Genomic DNA, 27,178 nt, shown 5'->3' with positions numbered 1-27,178 from the left:
AAATAAAAATTTACGATAATTATTAAATATACAAAATAAAAATAAAAATTTACGATAATTATTAAATATACAAAATAAAAATAAAAATTTACGATAATTATGAATTATACAAAATAAAAATAAAAATTTACGATTTTATTAAATATAAAAAATCCAAAATAAAATTAACAAATCTACAAAATCCAAGTAAAAAATTAATTAACCAATCCACAAAAAAATACAAATCCGTCGATTTTTTAAACATAAACTGATTTTTTTTAAAATACAAAAGGTGTAATTTTTGAAAAATTCTCAAATTCAAGGAAATATCAATGAATCTACATAATTCAAAAGAAAAATTTACAAAAAAATTATAAAATAAAAGAGAAAAAATTGACAAAATCACCCAAAAAATACGAAACCGTAAATTTAAAAAATACCATACTCACATTGAAGGAAAAATTGTAAAAATACAGTGAATTTACAAATCTCCGAGATATTTTTTTCTGAATGTCCGACCCCTTCGAAACTGTTTTAATAAATTTCGAAGGCGCAAATAAGGTCGTTAAGGGTGTCAGTTTTTTGTCGCTCTCGAATCTTGTCAATATGTCAAATAATGATTTTTATTTCGATAGGTAACTTAATTAAAAGTTCGTTATTTATGTATAGTTTACTTTTTTGGCGGGCAAAAAAACTAAATTAAGAAAACCAGAGTTGGAGGGGAGTCTAAGCCTCTTAAGCCTTACGTGACGAGTTAATAATTTATGGAATTTCGTTTTCATTTTAAGAATTTTAAGGTAAATAAACTTTTTATCCTGAATTGATATAATTTTAAAATTAGGTCTCTCCAAGAATCTAATTAGTTTTACTGTTGGGAGCGCGTGTTTTAATCATGTCGGCAGTGTCGTAACTAGGGACCCGCCGAGCCCGCGACCGCGGGGGGCCCATGACATTTTCACAAAATAGGGGGCCCGTTCCTCTTAAGAATTAATTTTTCGCCACGAAAATTGTACTAATGCTTGATAACCAATAAAAAAGTTTTTTTTTATATAAAGGGCCCTTTTGATATCCTGTGGGGAGCCCAAACGTTGTCGTTACGCCACTGCATGTCGGAAGAGTTTTAGGAAACCAATCATATAACGGGCTGATTGATTTTTATGAGCAGGTGTATACCGTTTCAAAAATTGTCTAAACACAGTTCAAGGATAAATAAATAGTTTCTGTGTCATTTTCATATGCTAATATCATAAGTACTATATTCCCTAATTTCCTATCCGATCTGCCCCACAAAACTTTCATTTTTTTAACCTAAAAAACTAGTGTCATAAGTAACAAAAAAATCAGATAACACTAATTTCTATTAAATTTAATGCTAATTTTCTGATCGAACTTTTTTCAACTTGGACTTGTAATCGAACTGAGTAGTATAATATCACCCTTAATAGTATTATAATTCTCCTTAGACATATTTAAACACTAGAGGGCTCTGCGCTGAATTAAACTTATAGTTATAATTTTCATAATTGTCGTACTTATTGGTATTATGTTACTTATGCTACTTTTCAACACAATAATTGTCGTACTTATTGGTATTATGTTACTTATGCTACTTTTCAACACAATAATTGTCGTACTTATTGGTATTATGTTACTTATGCTACTTTTCAACACAAATTGTAAAATAAATTGTGTAATTCATTACATTATATTGAGAAGAAGCGTTTGATTTTTTTGTAAACATATCGTAGGAAACTCTAAAAGCGTTTATTCTGAACAACTAACGCCCTCTATCCCATTAAACGATAACTAGGCTTTGCGATTTCGTATATTTAAGAATGGTTATCGTGTATTCGTGTGGATTAGATTGAGACCATCTCTCAGGCCTTGCTCAACTTGTTAAAATGTTACGTCACAAGCCACAGCTTTATTAGCATATTCTTAGCACGAGCGATTTGCACGAGCGCTAGAAAAACGTATTTTCCTCTGACGACTGTAGCGCGCGCTCGCAGGGTTGTCAAAGTAAGAGACTGTGACGTAAGCGCCACATTAAAACAAGAAGGCCACGTTACTTTCTAAAAATAACTATTTTATTATCTTGATTGCGCACACAAACGCTTTTGTTGGTCAAGTTATGAGCCGAGGCTTAGCTTCAAATATATAAATAATTTTCGTTCACATTCTGTTGATTGAACAAAGATTAAACGAAATTTTAACCTTGCCCAACTTTATTCACGTAACTTGACTTAATTATTTTGTATCAGTAGAGTTATTTAAATTATTAAGTAATTTTCTTCGCCGGCTAAGCTGAGAAATTTCAGAAGCGACTAAACGTAGCAACGGTTCCCAATGCTGCGGATTACGTCATCTTGCTCTTTTGCCAGGTCTAAGAAATTCGCCAACTGCTTGTTAAGAGTAGTTTTTTGCGGTGCGTTGGATAATTTAAGATAGGTTAAGGTACTGTTAAGCTTAGGTTTGGTTAGGTTAGGTAAGGTAAAGTTAGATTAGAATAGGTAAAGTTAGGTTAGGTTAGGTTAGGTAAAGTTAGGTTAGGTAAGGTAAAGTTAGGTTAGGTAAGGTAAAGTTAGGTTATGTAATGTAAAGTTAGGTTAGGTAAGGTAAAGTTAGGTTATGTAATGTAAAGTTAGGTAAGGTAAAGTTAGGTTATGTAATGTAAAGTTAGGTAAGGTAAAGTTAGGTTATGTAATGTAAAGTTAGGTAAGGTAAAAATACGTTGAAATTAAAATTAGGTAGGTTAGGTTAGGTTAGGTTAGGTAAAGTTAGGTTAGTTTAGGTCAGGTAAGGTAAAGTTAGGTTAGGTTAAGTAAAGTTAGAATAGGTAAAGTAAGGTTAAGTAAAGTTAGGATAAGTAAAGTAAGGTAAAGTTAGGTTAGGTTAAGTAAAGTTAGGATATTTAAATTAAGGTAAAGTTAGGTTAGGTTAAATAAAGTTAGGTAAGGTTAGGTTACGTTAGCTTTGGTTAAATAAAGTTATAAGGAATTTCGCTTGAAAAAGTATTTTGTTTTGCGATAAGCTTTTTAACCAACTTAAATTAGGAACCGTTGTTACGTTTAGTCCCACTTTTTCGTGGAGCGTGTGAACGCAATCGTATTTTAAGAAAAATGTTGTCTCGTGCGAATAGGACTTAGACGCGAAGTGTATGCTGCCAAAGATAACGTCACGGCGAATATTATCCAGCTTTCAGGAGCAGCGTCAAAACAGGGGCTGGAGAAAAACGAGAGAATTATGCCGTCATAAGTAAAGATAATAAAAGATGGAAATTATTCGCCACCAGGGGATGAGACTACTGTATCGGGTCAATATATCAGCATCAATGGAATAACTTTACCCTCGCCCCCATTCCCTGGCCGCACCCCGGGCCAGAACCAAAAGACAGCCTAGACTAGCCTATCATCTTAATCGAAGATGGTTAACAAGATGTCCCTTATAAAGGCTTTAAACTTCGTCTACATAAACGAAACAATATACTTCGGCTACTGAGGACTAGCCAGTAGTGTATTCTAGGTTACGTAGATAACTACCTGTGGAAAGGCGTTTTTATCTTAAATTTCCATCGAGAAACAAAGCGAGTTCTTAAAATCAAATTATTAAATTATTTGTCATTTTTTCAAAACAGCGCCAAGTTCGGTCGGGGCATACGTGTGAACTTCATAATCAGGTCGATAATTGTTTTAGGTGACAACGACGTTTGTAGGGACCTTAAAGGCAATATGTTCTAAATAGAAATCAACTCAAAAATAAATAAAAAGGGCTAGAACTTTTCGTTTCGAATCTTAAATAGATTCCGAAAACGTTTTAGATAATGTTAAGAAATTTTCAGTTTGAACGGGCCCCAGAGTTACAAATTTCCGGAAAAAGGGCTGTTAAAAATACCACAATATGATTTTTCGATTCTGCCATCGAGAGTTACTATACAAAAAATTCAGTTCATGGACCGTTTGTATACGGTCCACGCTCAGTTGCTTGTTAAGAAATGAAAAATATCTAGTACACTTGGCGGAAAGATACTAGCACGAATTTCCGGTAAATCGGCGGCGGGAATTTCGAATTTGGCCTATTTTCTGTTGAATTCCAAAAGTTTTCAACGCGTGTTATATTAATATATTTTCGAAATTTCAATTGCGTAAATTTCAAAGGGATCAATAAATACTGAATGATGATTATCTATAACTATAAGTCTTAAAGTTTGTCCTTTTATTTATTTATTTATTTGTATGTCATGTTCCTAAAAACTCGAGAACGGTTAGCTCTAGAGCTTTGAAATTTTAAGGGCCTGATTTCCAACTAAACGCGCCTAATTCCAAATACCTGACATGGTTATTAATCTAATTCAATTTTATTTTGCGCCCGTCCCGACCTTTAAACTTTTTTAACGTAGAAGGGGAGTTAGTGTGAAAGAAAGGGACTTCGTAGAAGGGGAGTTAGTGTGAAAGAAAGGGACTTCGTAGAAGGGGAGTTAGTGTGAAAGAAAGGGACTTCGTAGAAGGGGAGTTAGTGTGAAAGAAAGGGACTTCGTAGAAGGGGAGTTAGTGTGAAAGAAAGGGACTTCGTAGAAGGGGAGTTAGTGTGAAAGAAAGGGACTTCGTAGAAGGGGAGTTAGTGTGAAAGAAAGGGACTTCGTAGAAGGGGAGTTAGTGTGAAAGAAAGGGACTTCGTGGAAGGGGAGTTAGTGTGAAAGAAAGGGACTTCGTAGAAGGGGAGTTAGTGTGAAAGAAAGGGACTTCGTAGAAGGGGAGTTAGTGTGAAAGAAAGGGACTTCGTAGAAGGGGAGTTAGTGTGAAAGAAAGGGACTTCGTGGAAGGGGAGTTAGTGTGAAAGAAAGGGACTTCGTGGAAGGGGAGTTAGTGTGAAAGAAAGGGACTTCGTAGAAGGGGAGTTAGTGTGAAAGAAAGGGACTTCGTGGAAGGGGAGTTAGTGTGAAAGAAAGGGACTTCGTAGAAGGGGAGTTAGTGTGAAAGAAAGGGACTTCGTAGAAGGGGAGTTAGTGTGAAAGAAAGGGACTTCGTAGAAGGGGAGTTAGTGTGAAAGAAAGGGACTTCGTGGAAGGGGAGTTAGTGTGAAAGAAAGGGACTTCGTAGAAGGGGAGTTAGTGTGAAAGAAAGGGACTTCGTAGAAGGGGAGTTAGTGTGAAAGAAAGGGACTTCGTAGAAGGGGAGTTAGTGTGAAAGAAAGGGACTTCGTGGAAGGGGAGTTAGTGTGAAAGAAAGGGACTTCGTAGAAGGGGAGTTAGTGTGAAAGAAAGGGACTTCGTGGAAGGGGAGTTAGTGTGAAAGAAAGGGACTTCGTGGAAGGGGAGTTAGTGTGAAAGAAAGGGACTTCGTGGAAGGGGAGTTAGTGTGAAAGAAAGGGACTTCGTGGAAGGGGAGTTAGTGTGAAAGAAAGGGACTTCGTAGAAGGGGAGTTAGTGTGAAAGAAAGGGACTTCGTAGAAGGGGAGTTAGTGTGAAAGAAAGGGACTTCGTAGAAGGGGAGTTAGTGTGAAAGAAAGGGACTTCGTGGAAGGGGAGTTAGTGTGAAAGAAAGGGACTTCGTAGAAGGGGAGTTAGTGTGAAAGAAAGGGACTTCGTAGAAGGGGAGTTAGTGTGAAAGAAAGGGACTTCGTAGAAGGGGAGTTAGTGTGAAAGAAAGGGACTTCGTGGAAGGGGAGTTAGTGTGAAAGAAAGGGACTTCGTAGAAGGGGAGTTAGTGTGAAAGAAAGGGACTTCGTAGAAGGGGAGTTAGTGTGAAAGAAAGGGACTTCGTAGAAGGGGAGTTAGTGTGAAAGAAAGGGACTTCGTGGAAGGGGAGTTAGTGTGAAAGAAAGGGACTTCGTAGAAGGGGAGTTAGTGTGAAAGAAAGGGACTTCGTGGAAGGGGAGTTAGTGTGAAAGAAAGGGACTTCGTGGAAGGGGAGTTAGTGTGAAAGAAAGGGACTTCGTAGAAGGGGAGTTAGTGTGAAAGAAAGGGACTTCGTGGAAGGGGAGTTAGTGTGAAAGAAAGGGACTTCGTAGAAGGGGAGTTAGTGTGAAAGAAAGGAACTTCGTAGAAGGGGAGTTAGTGTGAAAGAAAGGGACTTCGTGGAAGGGGAGTTAGTGTGAAAGAAAGGGACTTCGTGGAAGGGGAGTTAGTGTGAAAGAAAGGGACTTCGTAGAAGGGGAGTTAGTGTGAAAGAAAGGGACTTCGTGGAAGGGGAGTTAGTGTGAAAGAAAGGGACTTCGTAGAAGGGGAGTTAGTGTGAAAGAAAGGGACTTCGTGGAAGGGGAGTTAGTGTGAAAGAAAGGGACTTCGTGGAAGGGGAGTTAGTGTGAAAGAAAGGGACTTCGTAGAAGGGGAGTTAGTGTGAAAGAAAGGGACTTCGTGGAAGGGGAGTTAGTGTGAAAGAAAGGGACTTCGTAGAAGGGGAGTTAGTGTGAAAGAAAGGGACTTCGTAGAAGGGGAGTTAGTGTGAAAGAAAGGGACTTCGTGGAAGGGGAGTTAGTGTGAAAGAAAGGGACTTCGTAGAAGGGGAGTTAGTGTGAAAGAAAGGGACTTCGTAGAAGGGGAGTTAGTGTGAAAGAAAGGGACTTCGTAGAAGGGGAGTTAGTGTGAAAGAAAGGGACTTCGTGGAAGGGGAGTTAGTGTGAAAGAAAGGGACTTCGTAGAAGGGGAGTTAGTGTGAAAGAAAGGGACTTCGTGGAAGGGGAGTTAGTGTGAAAGAAAGGGACTTCGTGGAAGGGGAGTTAGTGTGAAAGAAAGGGACTTCGTAGAAGGGGAGTTAGTGTGAAAGAAAGGAACTTCGTAGAAGGGGAGGTTTAGTTGCGATTTTTAAGTAGTTCAGGACTTTTTGCTACGCGTGTTGCGTTTTTGCTACAGCGTTTACCTTTCTTTTGTACAAATCAGATCTAATTCATTAAAACTAAGACACCGGGCGAAGCCGGGTATTAAAGCTAGTTACTTATAAGCTTAGCGTATTTTTAGTATAATGCTCCTAAGCAAATCATCGAAACGCACGTTTATGTATGTCAACGTGGTAATCTCGGCATTACCCGTTCTATAGTTACCCTGGACTCGTCAAACATAATTTTTTTAGGTATGCCTCACGTACTTGTAGTACTAAAAAATAATTATTAGAACTGTTCTTAAATCTTATTTATGTTAATTAATTAATTATTACTTTAAATTATAACTTAATAGACGGTATTTTCAAAAATTATATAACGCGCGCGGGTAAGAATTTCAACCGTTAAAAAGCCAAATTCTAAATTCCCGCCACCGATTTACCGGAAATTCATGTCAAATGTACTTGATATTTTACCTTTCTTAACCTGCAACTGAGTATACCTAAAATCCTGGTTGATTTATAAATCCACGCCGGGTTAAAATGCGCAATTCTTAACCTTGAAAATGTTTATTCCAAAAGTGTATACTAATGTTTGATAAAAAAAATAACAAACTTGTGTAGATTAGATATTTACCTTGAAAATATTGATTTCGACCTTGAAAATGTTTATTCCAAAAATATACAAATGTTTTGATAGTAAAAATGATAAAACTGAAGTACCATTCAGACTATGCAATTTTCTAAGTGCCTAATTAGTTGTTCCTATCCATTGTAACAATTAATTGGTCGCAGTGGCGTAGCCATGATTTTGGTTGGGGGGGGGGCACACCATATGAAAAACAAGTAAAAAAATTAAAAGATTTGTACCTACGACCTTATGTTTCGGGCTGGCTACGCCACTGATTGGTCGCCCTACGCGGTTCACTCCATTACGCCTAAACTGGATTGTTGTGGGTCGGAATAGTACGACAATTGCTCACAAGAGGGCTCACGATTTGGGTTCCTCCGATGGCAGTGTGAGAAATAAGGCACTATCTAAGGCGAATCGCCAGTTTAAAAATTAGCTGGGCCAGTTGAAAAATTAAATGCTTGGGGGTGTTAGTGGCCCTGGTTTAATAAATTCAAAGTTTTTCCCTTCAAGATTTTAGTTCATTAAAAAAATATTATATTAATCCCTAAAATTGTTTGGTCTTTGCTTCTATGCTGCGTGCTTGGCCTTACAATGTGTTACATTTGTGATAGTAGGGATTTTTTAAATTTAACATTGCTCAATAAAGATGTTTCTACATGTTGTTTAAGCAGATTTGTAGTTCTTTATTTAACACTCCAAAATTTTGAAATACCCATATGTAAGCCTACATGCCCTAGCACATATTGTCAAGAATAGATAATTTGACCATAAATTATGAAAGCCTGATTTTGAAGGTTAAAAATGGTAAGTGGCCAGTGGCCAGTTTTTTAATTAAACTACCTAGGCTCTAAAAAAAATTCCTTATTTCTCAGCCTGTCCAATGGTATTATTCTTATTTTTATTATCGTCTGCTATACAATTTCCAGTATCCAATTTAGAATTAGCTTTAGCCTGTCAAAATTATTTGTCTGCTATTTCGATAATAGCAATATTAGATAGTAAGCAGACGACGGGTCAAAGGTTTTATTTCGGAATATCATAACCCCATTGGTTGAATTTCCAATCGTTGGATATCTCGAAAAAATTGTCCCCTCAAAAATCGCTCACCTACCCGAAAAAAGTTGAGTGTTGGTCTTCTAAGCTGTTCACACTGCTTAATTCACTGGCAATTAGTTAGACAAATTTGGTTGCACAACTAGTTGGCTTTTAAAAGTAGTATAGTCTGAACGCTCCTTAAATGTTTATTACTAACTACTTCAGTTCTTTTTCATAAACTCGAATTTCAGATTTTAGAAAGTTATTTCGGTCGTAGCTGCACCCCGAACATTGCGCTCGCGTCCGAGATGGATTACAATGGCCATTGGTCAGAAATCGAAACATCTCGAGCTATTGACCAAAAAAAAGAAGGTTGCTGGTGAATTTAATAGGAATTATTCTGGGTCGGTATTTCCACTAGATCTACTTGGTATTCCATAAACGTGACCGCACACAGAACCATAATTGGGATTCAACAACCACCTTTATTTATCTTTAATTGGGCGTCTATGCTTCACGAAACCCATCAGTAATTGACTTCCGAGACCACATACCATCGGCGAAAAAATATCAACAGTCAACTTTGGCTAAGTGTAGTAACAAAATTGAGGATTTGGTAAATATATTTTTTAAATGCAAAGTTCTTCATTATGTGGCTATGATCAATAAAGAAAATAAATAAAAATAATAAAAAAATAATTTTTAATTTTCTTTTAATCTTCTTCATAGTTTAGCTGCTAAGTTCAAAGTGTAGTATCTTTGGAGAGGAAAATACGATACCTCTAGTGCGGCACGAAAATCCGTTAGAAACGCCAGGCGTTATACCTGGTTCGTAGGTTTATTTTAGCGACTCCTATTTTAGGTAAAGGCCCTATATACGAACTTCGGGTACTGAAGACAATCTACTACATGTAGTAAATTTACTAACCAGCAATGGGAATTTCGACTTTCGAACATTAGCCACACTGTTTACCTGTCTTTGTTGGCAGAATGACTATCAAGTTATATGGCGATATATACCTGTAAAAAAGGTAGTAAAAGTGAATTTTTAAAATCGGCAATTTTACGTTCTGATTCAATAATTGGTCCTTATTTCTCCGAATTAAGAGTCAGATTTTCTGATTTTCATCATGAAAGCGTTTCTATTCTCAATAGGCCTTGGCCTTGAGCAAAAATTATTTGGCGTTAACAGGAAGTGGCACACTGGCACTCGGCGCCAATTGCATTCGCGGCGCTGTGTGACTAGCTTGTAAGTATCTAGTTTGACCTAGGTTTGACAATTTATTTAGGTGTTTTCCAACATTTGTAGTTTTCCCTAGCTGCCCATATTAAATGTCGGGAAAATCTTTTGAGGACCAAATTTCCTTCAATACTTTCTACCTATAATCATCCCCCGTTTGCACAATTTCTTCACCTCTGACGACCGATAGATGGCGACACTTTCCCGTAAATGGCCCCAAACATTTTATCTCTTGTTAGTTCCACATCTATATAGATATATATATATATATATATATATATATATATATAGAGTAGAACTATTGTTTTCGTCAGATAGTTGTGAAGTGTTATTGTTGACGTCCACATTCGCAACAATTTCCATATCTTTTTAATTAGTAAACATATCAATACCATTTTTTTAAGATATACTTAATAGGGTTTCCTCTATCCTAGGAATATAATACTGCGTATTTCCATCCTCCTAGCTCTACCCGCCAAACCAAGTTAAAAGGAGTTCGCGGCGATTTGTTAGCCCCTTCTAAACACTTTAAATAAAATACTCAATCTTATAATTTTGGATCCGATTGACTTATAAATTCCGATTAATTTTTAATTTATAGCACTGCCATACCTCTACACTGCGTGCACGTTTCAGTTCTGTCAGGTAAACAGGGGGCGCAACAGCCACCCCCCGTCCCATTTAAAAAAATTACGCACTTTTATAATTTTGGATCCGATTTGCTTTTAAATTCCGTTTCATTTTTACAATGGTATGTTTAATTTCAATATGCCCAAATATCTACATGCTTGATGTGGAAATATTATTATGACCTTGGCCGCCTTGTTTTGTCTTGAAAACGGCGCCTGATTATTTCATTCGTTAGGTGAATACTATTCGAGTGTTGTCAATGTTCGAAACTCGAAATTCCCATTGCTGGATATTAAAATTCCCACGATTTCCCACACCCCTATTTAGCCCCGCCCCCAACGAAAACTCAACGGAAAACATGCCGTAATTTTCAAAAAATTTGTGAAATTAATTTTTAAATACAATTTTATTGAAATTACAATTTTTAAACAGTTTGGTTATTGGGCTTATGCATTGGTTGATTGTAGTATTAGGAGGGACCTCTTTTATATTATTTATAAAACCCAAGATTCACGAAAATACACTGATCTAGATAATTTTGGGCCTTCTATTGAAAGTCAAATTTAAAAAAATATAGGATAAATTCCCGCAGACATGAAAATTCAAACAAAATCAACGATTTGGAAAAAATGACCTTTTCCCACAGAGCCAAATTGGACCCCAAAAATTCCCACAATATGGGAAATTTCCCGCAATCGGGCAACATCATGGTTCAGGGAGGCTATTCTGTAAAATTCAAAAATTACAAAAACAATCATGATTCGTCAAAAATGACAATGCGCGTGTGCGGAAGAGGCAGATATCGAAATATCAAAGTATCGATAGTATTGGTCAAATTCAAAATCGTGGCGGTCTGTAATGCCGACGTAAGTGATTTTATTGAAATGCTTCGACATACGGTCGATGGTGCCAATTGGAGCCTTGGGCACCAAAAATGAACAGATATTTGTCATCCGCTTAAGCATTTGGTTTATGACTTGACTCAAATTCCGGATATAGCGTAACATACTGCCACTACTTAAAATTGAACTTACACAATCGATAGTTTGATATTTCAATATCCAACCCTTCTCCACAAGCACATTACCATTTTTGATGGATCCATAATTTTTGGGGCATTTTTGATTTTTACAAAAAGAGTTATTTTTTAAATTAAGCTATTCGCTTGTTTTGGTGGAGATAATACTCTACTCTGTCAACTATTCGTCAAGGTCAATGAATTGGAGCAACACTTTTTACTCCTCCTGAAAAAGAGTAAACTGATAAAATCGCCACAGGCAGACACTTTGGGAAAAACGTTTTTACCCTGACTCGAACTATTCGCCACCACAGACTCGGAGTCAATCCGAAGTAATATAGGGTTTCTATTCTAACCCTACTCCCTGAACAAGCAAAGGGTATCCACCTACTGGTAGTCTATGTGTAATAATAATAATAATAATTATAACAAAAACAGTTCTCCGAACTGAAAAAACTGTTTGGAGCTCTTACCAGTTAAAGCCTTAAAGGTGCAAATATTACTTTTAATCTAATTTTATATCTTTATTGATTTAGTAATGTAGTCAACCATACATTCAGTCTTCCAAATGACAAATACCCTATTTCTGGGACCGATGTCTATGGCCATATTTTTAACCGAAAAGGGTCTATCAATCATTATTTTTATTCCTGTACCTCTCCTAACATTTTCAATTTTACTCTCTTATTATTCATGGAGGCGAATATCTTTTGTGAGCTGCGCAGGACGTTCCTGCGTATATAAGCTCACAAAAATATACGCCTAACCTAACCCAACCTAACCTAACCCAACCTAACCTAACCCAAACCTAAACTAACCCAACCTAAGCTAACCCTATGCAATGCAGTCCATAGGGGGTTCTTCTTAACCTAACCCTATACCCTAACCCAAATCCTAACCCTAACTCATAGGGATATATTACTTTTAAAATATCGGATATTTAGAACCATTTGAATCTAAACGTAGTCTGCTATTTTCTCCCACATTTAGTTTACGAGTATTGAAGCAGATGGCGCTATTTTTTTATAATCTTGGAAGTTTCGTAGTCATTATTTTGGCTCTTGGGCACGCATTTTAAAAATGGTTGTATACAGGGTGTAAACAAAAAAGATAATAATAATAATAATAATAATAATAAGCTAGGCTAATACCCAAGGCACCACCTTAGGCCCAAGTCCAGTGCTAATAAGTCAACATTTTATTTTATTTTATTACGGATTTGAAATTTTCAGGTCACATAGCTCGTGCAGGGGAACATTTGAAACCGTCAATCACGTAGTACTTGGTTGTACAATCTTTGAAAACAGGGTTGCCATGATATTTTTAATGTAGAAGCGGATGTTATTACGAATGACGCTGGTTGAGGTACTTTAATTTTTGAGTGTGAAAATATTTTTACAAAAATACGAATTTTTTTACAAGCCCTTTCAAGCTCTTACTTCGTATTAGTGGCTGACAGTGTGTCAGAATTTATAGCCCGGTGTACCTAGTAACAGAGACCATACCACCGGAGGCCCATCATCATAGTGCCCTACGCCAGCGTCCACCTAGCCCGGACAGGTGACAAATCCAGCATGGGTAGAAGAACCCTACTACTGAAGGTCGCACCTTTGACGCAAGCCACTCAACCCAGCAGAAGGTGCAGCAATGGGTGGACCAATTCCCACTTCGCACACAGCAGTGGGATTAAGAGTGGATGCTGTAGCAGCTCCAGCCGACATCCTACCTACGTAGGTAAAGAGTCAAACCCTTTGGAGAGAGCTCCTAAAGGGGAACGACGAGCACACAGCACCCGGCACAGCTGGCACCAAAAGGTTGACAATAAATTTCAAATAACTCTAATCTTTTCATATTTCACATACTTCACTTTATTTAGCGGACTACATTTCCGGCGGAGGCCGAAAAATCGCCGCCTTTGGTAACACTGCAGTGACTTCGAGTATAGCAACGCGAAGAGAGTTCATCTGAATTGACCGATTTCAAAATTTCGTTTTTGCGCGTGACTGCCTGGACAATACCTTTACATTGAGAGGTATAGCGGGCTTATTTACCTGCTTTTATACCCTAAGATGGCGGAGTATTTTCACGCGCAAAATGAATTTTAAGATTCCCCAATATTAAGATAAATTATAATAGTGTTGTAAGTCGGAAAGTTTCCGGAAAATTTTCCGTATTTTTCCGGAAAAAAAGTTTTTATTCCATGATTAGTCTAATATATTGTTTGCAAATTTAAATTTGGCGGCATTTTCGTCTAATATTTTCGAATCTAAAAGTAAAACTAAACTTCTAGAGTAGTTTAAACTGATTAAGAATGTAAAACTATTGTTTTTTTTGTAGTATGTTTACAAATATTAGACATTTTATATCGATAAAAAGTTAAAAACATTAAAAACCCTTAAAAAGTAATTTATGTTTAAAATTTTTTATTTTTCCGATTTGCGGAACATTTTCTGGAAATTTTTCCACATTTTATTTTTCCGGAAAATTAACAACACTAAATTATAATTTTTGAGCAAGATTGGATGACGTCTAGCCAGTCTAAGCTCAAAATACGTCAGTGGCTGTACAGTTAAAGAAAAAGATTACCATAACAACACATCTAGACAGAAAAACGTATCCATTACTAAATAAAGCTTTCCTATATGAAGGTAATTCTCCGAGATGTTATTCTGTCTTTGTCACTTTGCTAAGACTCATATCGAGCATAGAGAAATAAAATATTATCCAGGACAGATATCCATTACCTTTGCCCGTACTAAAATGGTCATTTCGTCAGCGTAACCCTCCACTGGGGGGTAAACAAGGGGATGAACCGGAGTTGCGTACAATATCCGGTTTGATTTTTGCGCCAATCGTTGTTCTAAAAAATATTTAAAATGTCGGTGACGTAAGTTGTACCCCAAGTGACGTAATTCCGCGTTTTCAACATTGTTTCGCGAGGTGGCGCCAGTAGACGAGGGTTACGGTTGAGATTTGAGAAGACGCGTTTTCGAGAGGATAGCTGTTCTGGGGAGTATGTATCGAGTAAACTGATCCATATCCCACTCATTGACAAGTAGCGATACTAAGCCTAACGGGAAATATTTCATTCTGTCTGCATTTTCTTCTACTCCGCAGAAAGTGATATTAGCGGGGTATACAACCTTGACAAGGATCCAACCATTACTTATTAGTTTCGATGCATTATTTTTCGGAAACCATAAAGATGAAAGGATATTTTGCCGAACAAAAATAATGGATGGGTAACCAATTTCCAATATGCGCCGTCTTATCAATCATTAGGTTGAAATTATTCGCTTCCGCGGGAGAATTTGGTGTCGCGTAGAGCTCGAGGAAACGGATAAATTAACCACCAAAATTTCAATTAATCATAAAAAAATATATTAACTGTTAATTTAGGGATATTATTCACGACTATTATACGATTTAATATGCAAGAAATAAGTTTTTATTCGGATAATTTTCGGATATGGATATAAAAGAAATGAACGGAAAATTTCCTATCCGAACGCTGAGCCCTAGTGTCGCGTTAAGAGTGCAAAACAAATTTTCCAAGTGTAACGTAAATACTCCGACGAATAATTCGTCAAAGTGTTATTTTAAAAGGGCAGACAAATTTATAAGACGCGTTTCTTCCCTACTCTCAATCATTTATAAACCGTTTTAATAGCGTTTTCCATTTAACTGCTTTAGAGCGCTCTAGATCGCTCTGTTCTGCTCCGATCAAGTTTCGCGTGTTCCATTTCATGCTCTATAGGGTGCTTCGAAATCGCCCAAAAACGATCTGCCGATTTCGACAGATCAACGGATCGAGATCGAAGCAAATTTTTGCGCGTTCCTTTCAGATTTTTGGCAAAATGGCAGACCAAGACGCGAAAATTCAAATTACTAGTAGACGAAAAACTGCAAAGCGCGGGAATATGTTCTTGGAATGTTCCATTTGCGCTTCATAAATCGGGGTGAAATCTATGACGTCAGAGACAGTTTTCGGAGTGAATCTCGCGCAATCAAATGGAAGTGAACGCCCCAAAAGCTAAATTGGGAAGCTTTATTTTTTTTGAAATAATAATAATCAGCTAGGCTAATACCCAAGGCACCACCTTATGCCTAAGTCATCAAGCTACTTTTAAAGTCATTAATTCAGGTGGCCGGGTTACAATGCGTAGGAGGGTGGTGGCAAGCCTTTCATTCCAACAGCTCCCTACACTAACTATTACCATTAACCTCAATAAGTTTTTATGGAAGGGGAAACCGAAAAGCTCAGGGGAAAACCCCTTAAACCAGTGGGGAAAGAACTTGCAAACTCAACGCGGAAGGAGTTGTTACGAATTTTCACCCAGTGCCACAAGCTAGGACTGAACCGGCTCCTCTTGCTGCGAGTGCGAGGCGTAAGTGCTAACCACTCCGCCACCCCAATGCAAAATGCTTGCTCGTACTGGCTTGGTAGTCATATGACGTAGCTAAGCCCCGCCTTGAAACGTCACAGATTACGAAGCAAAACAACACGCGATTCAAATTAATCACGTGACCACTACGCGTGGGTTAATGCTACGGCCGACCTAAATTCGACACCGCGGCAACGACAACAGTCCAAATTCACGAACACGCTACGAATAGTTGGAAAAATAGCCAATTTATTTCGGGTGGGAGTAGGTCCAGTAGGATAAAGGGGATTTAAGAAGAGTGGCCCGACCGAGCTACAGGTCATCCAAGCAGGCATCGCCTCATTATTCCATTGGTAGTCTTGACAACAAATAGTTATTCCATTGATAGCCTATACTAGAAGTTACTATTACCAAAGGCGGTGAATTTTCGGCCTCCGCCGAAAATATAGCCCGCTAAATAAAGGGATAGATCTGTGATAAATATTATTAGATTAGACTTATGCGAAATTTATTTCGTAAAAAATTTTTCTTAATTAAAAGTTAGGGATGCTTAAGCCGATATTGGCCGATACCGGTATTAGAAAAATATTTTCAGAAATCATTTAAAAATAAGAAAATTATCGATTAACTAATGATAATATTTTATTCGATTAGCCGCGCCACGTACACCAGACTTCAGAAGCTAGATCGTACCTTTTTTTTTTAGACAGGGGGTTACGAGTGTAAACAAATTAAAAACAACGATATTTGATTTGTGATAGAAAATATGTATCACGTAAAATGAAAAGAAACATTTTCGGATATGCTCTTACAAACTTTTTTTCATGAAAAATTAGAATAAAATGGTTTGACAGTGTACTGAACCGTCTTTTACAATGATTTTATCATATACACTACTGTTATGATAGATAACTTTGTTCATATCGGCCGATACATCGTCCGATATTACCGCCAATATATCGGCTGTACGCATATCGGTGCATCCCTATTAAAAATAGAATTTAAAGTAATAACATCCGCTTCTACATTAAAAAGTTTATGGCAACCCTGTTTAAAATGATTTTACAATAAAGGACTAACGATTGGATAGAAAACTGCAAATTTTTCTACGTAAATTAACACGATGATTTTCCTCGCGAGCTTGAGTGCAAAGTCCGTAAGTTACGAGATATTAAGTTGCTCTTATTTGAAAATTGCGCCTTAAAAACCGGAAGAGGACTAAGGCCGTCTAGTGATCAGATAATGAAGTTACTCGGATGTTTATTAATAGTGTTGTTAATTTTCCTGAAAAATAAAATGCGGAAAAATTTCCAGTAACTTTTGCGTAAATGAAACATAAATTACTTTTTAAGGGTTTTTAATGTTTTTAACTTTTTATCGATATAAAATATCTAATATCAGTAAAAATACTACAAAACATTAATAGTGAATGAATCTACTTGGATATTTATAAATGTTAAATACCGTCTCAGGTAACATTGATTTAGGGTATATAGGACCTCAAGCTTACTTAGCCCAGACTAGGCCACATTTTTGTGCAAAAAAATAAGTAATTTGCAGAATCAAATAATATTTAAAGATTTCTTAGACTAGACTAGCCAAAATTTTCTTGCGAAAATTAAATCATGTGCAGATTTAAATAATACATTAATTTTTCTTAGAAAAGGCTAAAGCGCCTTTTTTGGAAAAAATTAAATTATGTTCTGATTCAAAAAATATTTACATATTTAGATCAAGGAAAGAACTAGGATTGCTGCAATACGCGGGGAAAATTAACAATCAAAAGTGACTTTTAACCATGGACAGTAAATTAAGAGGACAGGTTTTCGATAGCCTTCCACAGTGCATTTTATTTCTCCCCGCGTATCAATCAGCTCGAGAGACTCCGAGGGAGTCTTGCAAGGTCGTTTGTACCACGTGATCTTAAAATTTCAAAATGGCAATCTAACGCGGTTGATATTGTTACGCAATTTTTTGCGCTTTATATTTTAGTAATTTTTAATTTTGGTTTTTTAATTCAATAAAAACTATCAACTGATATTTAGTATATCATATTTAATCTATAAAAACGTGAAAAAAATACCTTTTGGCGTAAAAATGTACTTCGTGTTTATCTTTTTTCTTTTTTCGAACAGTATCGTCCACTCTTAGCGATACTTTTTTTTTCAAATAACCTTGGACGACTCCCTTAGTGTGATTGGTTTACGGGGGCTGAAAACCTGGCTTTTTACTGATCCTCTGAAATCTACTATAAAGCGCAAAAAATTGCGTAACAATATCAACCGCGTTAGATTGCCATTTTGAAATTTTAAGATCACGTGGTACAAACGACCTTGCAAGACTCCCTCGGAGTCTCTCGAGCTGATTGATACGCGGGGAGAAATAAAATGCGCTGTGGAAGGCTATCGAAAACCTGTCCTCTTAATTTACTGTCCATGGCTCAAGTCACCCTCTACATTGGCTTTAAAAGTCGCATGATGACTTAGGCCTAAGGTGGGGCCTTGGGTATTAGCCTAGCTAATTATTATTATTTTTAAAACCGATCAATTGACAACAAAACACAATATTTTAATATTAATTTAAAACTAATTTAATATTAATTTAAAACTAATTTAATATTAATTTAAAACTAATTTAATATTAATTTAAAACTAATTTAATATTAATTTAAAACTAATTTTAATATTAATTTAAAACTAATTTTAATATTAATTTAAAACTAATTTAATATTAATTTAAAACTAATTTAATATTAATTTAAAACTAATTTAATATTAATTTAAAACTAATTTAATATTAATTTAAAACTAATTTAATATTAATTTAAAACTAATTTAATATTAATTTAAAACTAATTTAATATTAATTTAAAACTAATTTAATATTAATTTAAAACTAATTTAATATTAATTTAAAACTAATTTAATATTAATTTAAAACTAATTTAATATTAATTTAAAACTAATTTAATATTAATTTAAAACTAATTTAATATTAATTTAAAACTAATTTAATATTAATTTAAAACTAATTTTAATATTAATTTAAAACTAATTTTAATATTAATTTAAAACTAATTTAATATTAATTTAAAACTAATTTAATATTAATTTAAAACTAATTTAATATTAATTTAAAACTAATTTAATATTAATTTAAAACTAATTTAATATTAATTTAAAACTAATTTAATATTAATTTAAAACTAATTTAATATTAATTTAAAACTAATTTAATATTAATTTAAAACTAATTTAATATTAATTTAAAACTAATTTAATATTAATTTAAAACTAATTTAATATTAATTTAAAACTACTTTAATATTAATTTAAAACTAATTTAATATTAATATTTATTTATTATTAATATTTATTTAAAACTAATTTAATATTAATATTTATTTATTATTAATATTAATTTAAAACTAATTTAATATTAATATTTATTTATTATTAATATTAATTAAATATTAATTTATATTAATTTGATTTATTTTAATAATAATATCAATATTTATTTTATTAGTGTTATTTTACTATCAATATTTATTTTATTAGTGTTATTTTAATATCAATATTTATTTTATTAGTGTTATTTTAATACCAATATTTATTTTATTAGTGTTATTTTAATATCAATATTTATTTTATTAGTGTTATTTTAATATCAATATTTATTTTATTAGTGTTATTTTAATATCAATATTTATTTTATTAGTGTTATTTTAATATCAATATTTATTCAAAAATCCAACCTTAAGCAGTTTGCGGACGATACAAAAATTTACCGTGTGATCACGACCATCAGCGACTGCCAACAGCTACAGGATGACCTCTATCGAATCGCTAACTGGTGCGTGTCGAATAACCTTCTAGTTAACGAATCCAAAAGCTTGGTAATAACGTTTACAAGAAAAGTCAATACGACAATTTTCTCGTATAAACTAAATAACAAAGTCATACCACGGACTTCTACTCTCAAGGACCTGGGTGTTTTATTAGACAAAGGACTGTACCTCCGAGATCAGACTTCAAATGACGTTGGACGCTCCAGACGTTTATTATACGGAATACTACGGTTATCCCGAGACCTTAGGTCGATCAGATGCTTTAAAACACTCTACATGACCTTAGTTCGCGCAAAACTAACTTATGGTACGCTCTCCTGGGGTGGATGTGCGGATTACCTACTTAAAGGCCTAGGATGTCGAAAACGTCCAACGCAAGTTCGTGGAGCTTGCCCACACTTACAAAGGAGACTACCCGAGGTGTAACACACCGATTTTGATCAAACTCGGATGTTTGGTAGACCTTCATGTAACTTGAAAAACCCTGAAGGGAAATGTCTCCATAGGCAACCGTTTTGCCATGGCAACCATAAATGTTTTTAACAACACAAAATGGAAATTTTCCTACTGAATATAACATGGGAATCTGACCAATTTTAAGGGTACCCCATGTAAAAATTTTAATCAATTTCGAACTTTTTCATTATTTTTATCTTTATATTTTCTATTTTTAGCATTTTCAAAAAAAAAAAATTTTATAGGGGGACCCTTAAAATTGATCAGATTCCCATGTTATTTTCAATGGGAAAATTTCCATTTTGTGTTGTCAAAAACATTTTTGGTTGCCATGACAAAACGGTTGCCTATGGAGACATTTCCCTTCAGGGTTTTTCAAGTTACATGAAGGTCTACAAAAAACCCCGAGTTTGATCAAAATCGGTGTGTTACACTGTGCACGAATAGCTTGGGAGAGCGTTTGGGGGTCACGGAAGGTGGGCCTACCGACTGAAAAATAAGCCCGGTGTTCGCGGAATCACGGAATCACTGAATGAAAACTTACAGCGTAACGCGAATAACTTAATCGACATTAAATAATAACGACTTGTTAAGAATTGAAAATAAACTGAATTTAATTGAAAATATAAAGAGGGGTTTACAAAAAAATAGAATTAGTTAAAACTTGGTTTAAAAAATCGCGGAAGGTCTCGAAAAGGGTTTCTCTCGGAATGAACAAAGGTGACGACTGACCCCAGCTTCGGAGCGGTCCTCGGGTTTTTGTACCCTGGGAGTGGAAAATGTTGGTCCGCTGACGCACGGAGAAAAACTTTCCACGATTTCACCACGGAAAGAAACTGGGGACAATATTGGGGCTTTTCAACTATTCTTCGAGAAGCGAAGAATAAAAAAAGGGGTCGTTAACAAAATTGTGGGAAAATGCACTTAGAAAAAATAGAAATACCTTATAAACTTAAAAATGAATTCACAATGAAATAAACAAACTAAATACAAAAATTACGCAATCTTAGCGAAGATTTAACATACTCCCGCCCTTGGACTTCGTTCAAGAAAATTGACTCTCGAGAAGATAGAGTAATTTTACTGGTCTTCTTAAAATAGTCCCGTTTGACAAACGTATAAGGCACGATCTCACATGACCATCGCGTCCAGGATGAACTTCGTGAACCACGGCCATCCTCCAATCTTGTCGCTTAGCTCGGGGCTCTTCTATTAGGACGACGTCATCCACTTGTAAGGGTTTCGTCGTGGTAGCGTTGGTACGATGGTGCGCTGAACGCAATTCCAGAAGATAATCTTTCTTCCAACGGTTCCAGAATTTGTCCATCAGAGTTTTTCGGTACTTCAGACGTTGCACCAACTCCTTTCTCATCAGCGGCTTGTCGGCTGCAGATGTAGTCGTTTGTGAAGGCAGGGTTGTCAATCTATCCCCGATCAGGAAATGCGCTGGCGTTAGAGGGGATGGCTCATTCGGCTCGTTGTAGATGAATGAAATCGGTCGTGAATTGACGACGGCTTCTGCCTCGATGAGAGTAGTCTCCAGTTCCTCGTACGTTAGAAAAGCTTGTCCAAAGACTTTGCGTAGGGAACTCTTCACAGTTTTGACCATGCGCTCCCAGTATCCTCCTACCCATGGTGCTCGGTCGGGAATGAATGTCCACTTGATTTTCAGGTTGTTGAAGTGCTGTCGAATTTCGGGGCTTTTGATTGAGGTCCACAATTTCTTTAAATCGGCGTCCGCGCGATAGAAAGACTTGGCGTTGTCTGACATAATCTGCTGAGGTATTCCGCGGCGCGAAATGAAACGTCGAAACGCGAGAAGAAATTTATCAGCTGACATATCTGTCACTAACTCAAGGTGAACGGCACGACTGACCGCGCAGGTAAAAAGCGCGATATAGCTTTTCTTCGCATCACGTGTGTCGATTGGACCTGCGAAATCAACTCCAATATTTTGGAAAGGGCGCGTCGCGTTGACTCGACTACTTGGCAAAGATGCCATGGGTGCGCAGGAAGGTTTTGCACTGAAAATTCTGCATACGGTGCAGCTGTTAACCACTTTTTTCACAAGTTGACGGCCGCGAAGAATCCAATAGTAGCTTCTTACTTCCGTTAGAGTATTATTTACGCCTGCGTGCATGAGTCTCTCGTGATGGTCTTTCACAATTAGCTCGGAAAGTCGATGCGTGGGTGGCAGAATTACGGGATGCCTCTCTTGATAGGTAAATTCCGTCTGTCCCAAGCGTCCGCCAACTCGCAGAAGGCCTTCCGGATCGAGGAAGGGGTTTAGCGTGTGAAGCTTGGATTGGCGAATTTCGTCTCCTTTCGACAGACTTGAGATCTCCTCGGCGAAGCTTTCCCTCTGAGCGGTTTTGATGAGATGATTCTCCGCTTTCACGAGTTCCTCCACGGTCAGCGGCTTGCTTCTATTCTCGGGGCGTTTCTTGACGCTGATGTCGATGAGACGTAAAACGTACGCTATGATACGGGTGACCTTCTTGAAGGAGCTGAATCTCTCCAAGTCGATGAGGCTGGTTGGCGGGGACTCGATGATGCTCAGGACTGCGTTTCCTGTTGTACTTTTCTTCTCTTCGGCAGCTGCTTCTGCCAGGAATTGGTCAGGAATCGGAATTTCGATGTGTTGAGTCAAATCGCCACGTAGCCAGGCTGGACCGTGAAACCAGAATTCGCTGTTGACTAGCTCGGTCATCTTCTTCCCTCTGGTGGGCAGGTCTGCTGGATTATCGACTCCTTTGCAGTGGCGCCACATCTCAGGAGTCGTTAGTGTGTGAATCTCGTTGACACGGTTCGCTACGAAGGTTCTCCATCCTCCGCTTGTCGGCGGCTTTTTGATCCATTGCAGGGTGATAGTTGAGTCTGACCACATGTAGACTGACGACGGTTTTTCGCTGAAGGTTTTCAGGAGATGGTTCACTAGGCGGGCTCCAAGGAGGGCGCCCATCAGTTCGAGCTTCGGAAGTGTCAGGGATTTCTCAGTAGACTGATTCTCTTCCGAAGGCGTGGCTTTTTGCCTCTCTTTCGTCTTTGTTGTTGGTGCGACTCTGCTTTTCGAGGCGACTAGGCTTGTAGCTACGTTTCCTCCGTCATCTTCATAGCGTAGGTAGACCACTGCTGCGTACGCTTTCTCGCTGCTGTCGACGAAACAGTGTAACTGGACAAACGAAGGGCTGCCAGTCTTGACTTCTCCGAAGTAGAATCTTGGTATTCTCGCGTGACGTAGATCTGGTAATTCTTCGCACCAGGTGTTGAATTGATTGGCCAAATCTTCGGGTAACTTCTCGTCCCAACCCAAGGCGTTGTTTTTTGCTGACTTCAGTTTCCATAGTTGCTGAAACAGGATCTTCGCTCTCACGATGAAGGGGGCAAGAAAGCCCAAAGGGTCGTAGATCCTGGCTACCGCTTTAAGAACCCATCGCTTGGTTTCTTCTCGCTTTTGTAGGAACTTCAGAAGCGGCGCTACGTCAAACGTTATCTCGTCGGTGGCGGTGTTCCATGATAGACCCAGTACCTTTTGCGGTGATGATCCAATTAGCGTCTCTTCAGCTTCAGGCTCGGAAATATTTCCTCGTTGTCTCCATAATCGTCTCAGCTCGGGGGAATTGGTTTTCCATTTTCGCATCTGCATATTGGTTTTATCCAGGATATTGGTTACGTCGCTAGTGAGACTGTTGGCGATTGCTGCGTTCCTCGCTCCTGATAGCAGGTCGTCCACGTAGAGGGCGTCTCGGATTAAGCGACAGGCGTCCGGTTTTTCATCTTCGAAGGACTTCGCGTGATGTCTGACTGTCGCGGCCAGAAGAAAGGGTGAAGAGGTGACTCCAAAGCCAACTCTCGTCATGCGATAGGTGATGAGTTGACCCGTCGGATCCGGATTGTCGACGTTGATCCATAGGAAACGTACGGCGTCTCGGTCTGTCTCGGCGATGGAAATTTGCAAGAATGCTTTTTCCACGTCTCCCGTAAAGGCGATGGCGTTTTCTCGGAAGCGGATTAGGACGTCTAGCAGCTCCGGATTGAGGTTTGGGCCCGATTCTAAACAATCGTTTAGAGACGGTTTTCCAACGGCTCGTGATGATGCGTCGTAGACGATTCGAAGGCGAGTTGTGGCGCTTGATTCTCTGATTACTGCCCTGTGTGGTAGATAATAGACTGGTCCCGTTGCGGTCTTCAAATTCTCGGGAGGGACGACTTCGATGATGTTTTGGTCATGCTGATCTTTCATGACCTGGTTATAGTCACCGAAAAGGATTGGATCTCGCTGCATCTTCATCATGAGGTCGTCTGTTCTCTTCGCTGCTACAGAAAAGTTATCTCCCAGAAGCGCTTTGTTGGATTTCCAAGGCCAGCCTACCTCGTAACGTCCATCGCTGAATTTGACGGTTTCCTCGAACCCTTCAAGTACGTGGTTTTTGACTGGAATCTCCATTTCTCGGCTGTCGATGCCGATAGCGTCCAAGTCCCAAAAGAGTTGTAGTTGCTCTGAAAGGGGATCTTCCCTGCTCGCTGATAGCATGACTGGTACTGCGTTGGCTCTGAATTGACCGGAAGTGACTGATGTTTCGCCGCTGACTATCCATCCTAGTTTCGAGGACATTGCGACGAAGGCTTCTCCTAGGCGTACGGTTTTTCCGAGTGCGATTTTCCAGTACTGCTTCATGCCGATTAAGAGATCCAACGATGAATGAGTGGGATCGCGGGTGGTAGTCATCGGTTTGTCCGCCATCTCGAGTCCTCTTCTCCGCATTTCTCGTGCGACCGCTGATCCGGGTACTGCGAAGACGGCCCCACATATTTCCGGCGTCTCGTAAGCTTCGATGACGGCTTTGCTGTTCGGATCTTTGACGCTGAATATTTCCACGAGGACCTTTTTGCGGACTTTTCTGACTGGCTCCTCTCCTTCGAAGCCGTATACTTCGATGGCTTCTTCCGCGATGACTTCGAGGTTCAGTTTTTTGGAAACGTCTTCTTTGATGAATGAACAGTGAGCGGCTGGATCCAGTAGACATCGGTATTTCATGTCTCGATCGCTTCCAAGATAGGCTTGCGCTGTCTGGAGTAGGACGGTGGTTTTGTCTCTCCCGTCGACAACTGCTGATGCTACTAGAACTTTCTCCGCTTCGCTTTCCGGCTGCTCTCTGTTTGGTACTCTCGTAGATTCTCTCGGTCTGGATTCGGCGTCGCATAGAGTTGAATGATGTTTTCTCTTGCAATACTTGCATTGTTGATTTTTCGCTCTGCAATCTCGTGATTTGTGAAACTCCCGTAGGCAGGTGAAGCAGCGGCGTCTCTTTGCTATTACCTCCCTCCTCTCGGCAACGGTGAACTTCTTACAATCGAGGGTACTGTGTGACGTGATCTCGCAGAAGACACAGTATTTGTCTGTGGCCGTAGTGAAGGCTGCGGCGCTTGTGCGGCGACGGGGTTCATCGTTTGATGAGCGGTAATCGGGTCTCCCATAGCTCGATTTCTGCGATAAAGATTGTTGCGGTTGCTTTCGTTCCGGTCTCGTTTTTGATACGGCAAAAGCGCGTTCGCGACTTGATATCTCGATTTCCAGAAATGATAGAAGGTCGCGGGGGCTCCATCGCTGATTCGGCTTTAATGTTCTCGTAAAAGCAAGGGCTATTTCTTCCGGAATTCGCTTGATTAGAATTGGGCAGAGAAGGGTACGATAGGTGTCGCTGCCAACTCCGAGTGACTCTAGACTTCTGATCTCGATCTCGCAGGTATCGTATAGCTTGGTAAGGGCATTCAAATCACTCGCGTTGCTGACCTTATCCATGTAGAGTAGGTTGTCCAAATGTTCCGCTATGATGACTTCCGGTTCTCCAAATCGCTTCTTTAAGATGCTGATAGCGGCGTCGTAGCTTAAAGATGTGAGACCGGCGATCGCTCTGGCAGCCTTGCCTTCCAGAAATGACTTCAAATAGCTAAATTTCTCGCTATCGCTTAAAGTTGTTCGATGAAAATTCGATTCAAATATTCCCCAAAAGTTGAGCCATTCTGCAGGTTCGCCGTTGTATTTCTTTACTTCAAGTTTGGGTAACCTGACGTTAAGTCTCGGCTCACTCCTCTCTCTCGGTATCGCTGAAGGGGGTGTCCGGTAGGGAGGATCCACTCCTAGTCCAAGGTCGAGAAGGGGGTTTCCCGTCCCGTTGCTGCCGCTCGGTAAACCGCCCTGGTCGTCCGAACCGGTTCCGCTCCCGCCCGTGATGCCTACGCTGACGATTTCCGTTCTCGCGGAGGACCCCGAGGAGGATTCCGCTTGCTCGTGGTTGTTTCCCCTCGGCGGCGGGCTAGCTCGTGTTTTCGCTGCCTCCATCGCTTCGAGTCGTAGGTCAACTAGCGTCTTGATTTCAAGAATGTCCTCCTTGTATTTTTCGATTTCTTCTATCTCTTTCTCGTAATTATTTTCGTCCAATTCGAGGACCATCGGATCAATTTGGGCGTCAAGCGCTAGGACTTCTTTTTCTTTGACTTTTAATGAAATAATATTCACCTTAATTATCTCGTAATTTACGGCGGTTTCCTCTAGCTCCGCTGTAATTTCGTTGACTTTCTTGGTTATCGCTGTACGGATGATTCCTCTCTTCTTTCTTAATCCCGTCAAGATGGTGGTGCTGGTCATGATGACGATCTTCAATTATCACGATCACAGTTCAGAGTTAACACCGATTAAACTTAAATCACGTTTCGCGGAAAGTTCCCGGGTTTCGGCACCAAAAATGTGCACGAATAGCTTGGGAGAGCGTTTGGGGGTCACGGAAGGTGGGCCTACCGACTGAAAAATAAGCCCGGTGTTCGCGGAATCACGGAATCACTGAATGAAAACTTACAGCGTAACGCGAATAACTTAATCGACATTAAATAATAACGACTTGTTAAGAATTGAAAATAAACTGAATTTAATTGAAAATATAAAGAGGGGTTTACAAAAAAATAGAATTAGTTAAAACTTGGTTTAAAAAATCGCGGAAGGTCTCGAAAAGGGTTTCTCTCGGAATGAACAAAGGTGACGACTGACCCCAGCTTCGGAGCGGTCCTCGGGTTTTTGTACCCTGGGAGTGGAAAATGTTGGTCCGCTGACGCACGGAGAAAAACTTTCCACGATTTCACCA

At 38.4% G+C, this 27,178-nt stretch overlaps 1 protein-coding gene across 1 annotated transcript in view; it reads right to left on the bottom strand.

Moving 5' to 3' along the window:
* The window catches only part of LOC149924944 (uncharacterized), a 41,702-nt gene extending 15,014 nt beyond the window's left edge, over window positions 1-26,688 (bottom strand). The window contains exon 1 of the mRNA XM_090161677.1: window positions 21,175-26,688. Within this exon, the coding sequence (XP_090017803.1) occupies window positions 21,175-26,688 (5,514 nt within the window). The remainder of the gene's footprint in view (window positions 1-21,174) is intronic.
* Window positions 26,689-27,178: the final 490 nt, after the last annotated feature.

The sequence above is a fragment of the Leiobunum rupestre genome, chromosome 10 (assembly GCF_980474605.1).
Source record: "Leiobunum rupestre chromosome 10, qqLeiRupe1.1.hap1, whole genome shotgun sequence".
NCBI lineage: Eukaryota > Metazoa > Arthropoda > Arachnida > Opiliones > Sclerosomatidae > Leiobunum > Leiobunum rupestre.
The sequence above is the reverse complement of the archived record's forward strand: the minus strand, read 5'-3'. Positions and strand labels throughout refer to the sequence as shown.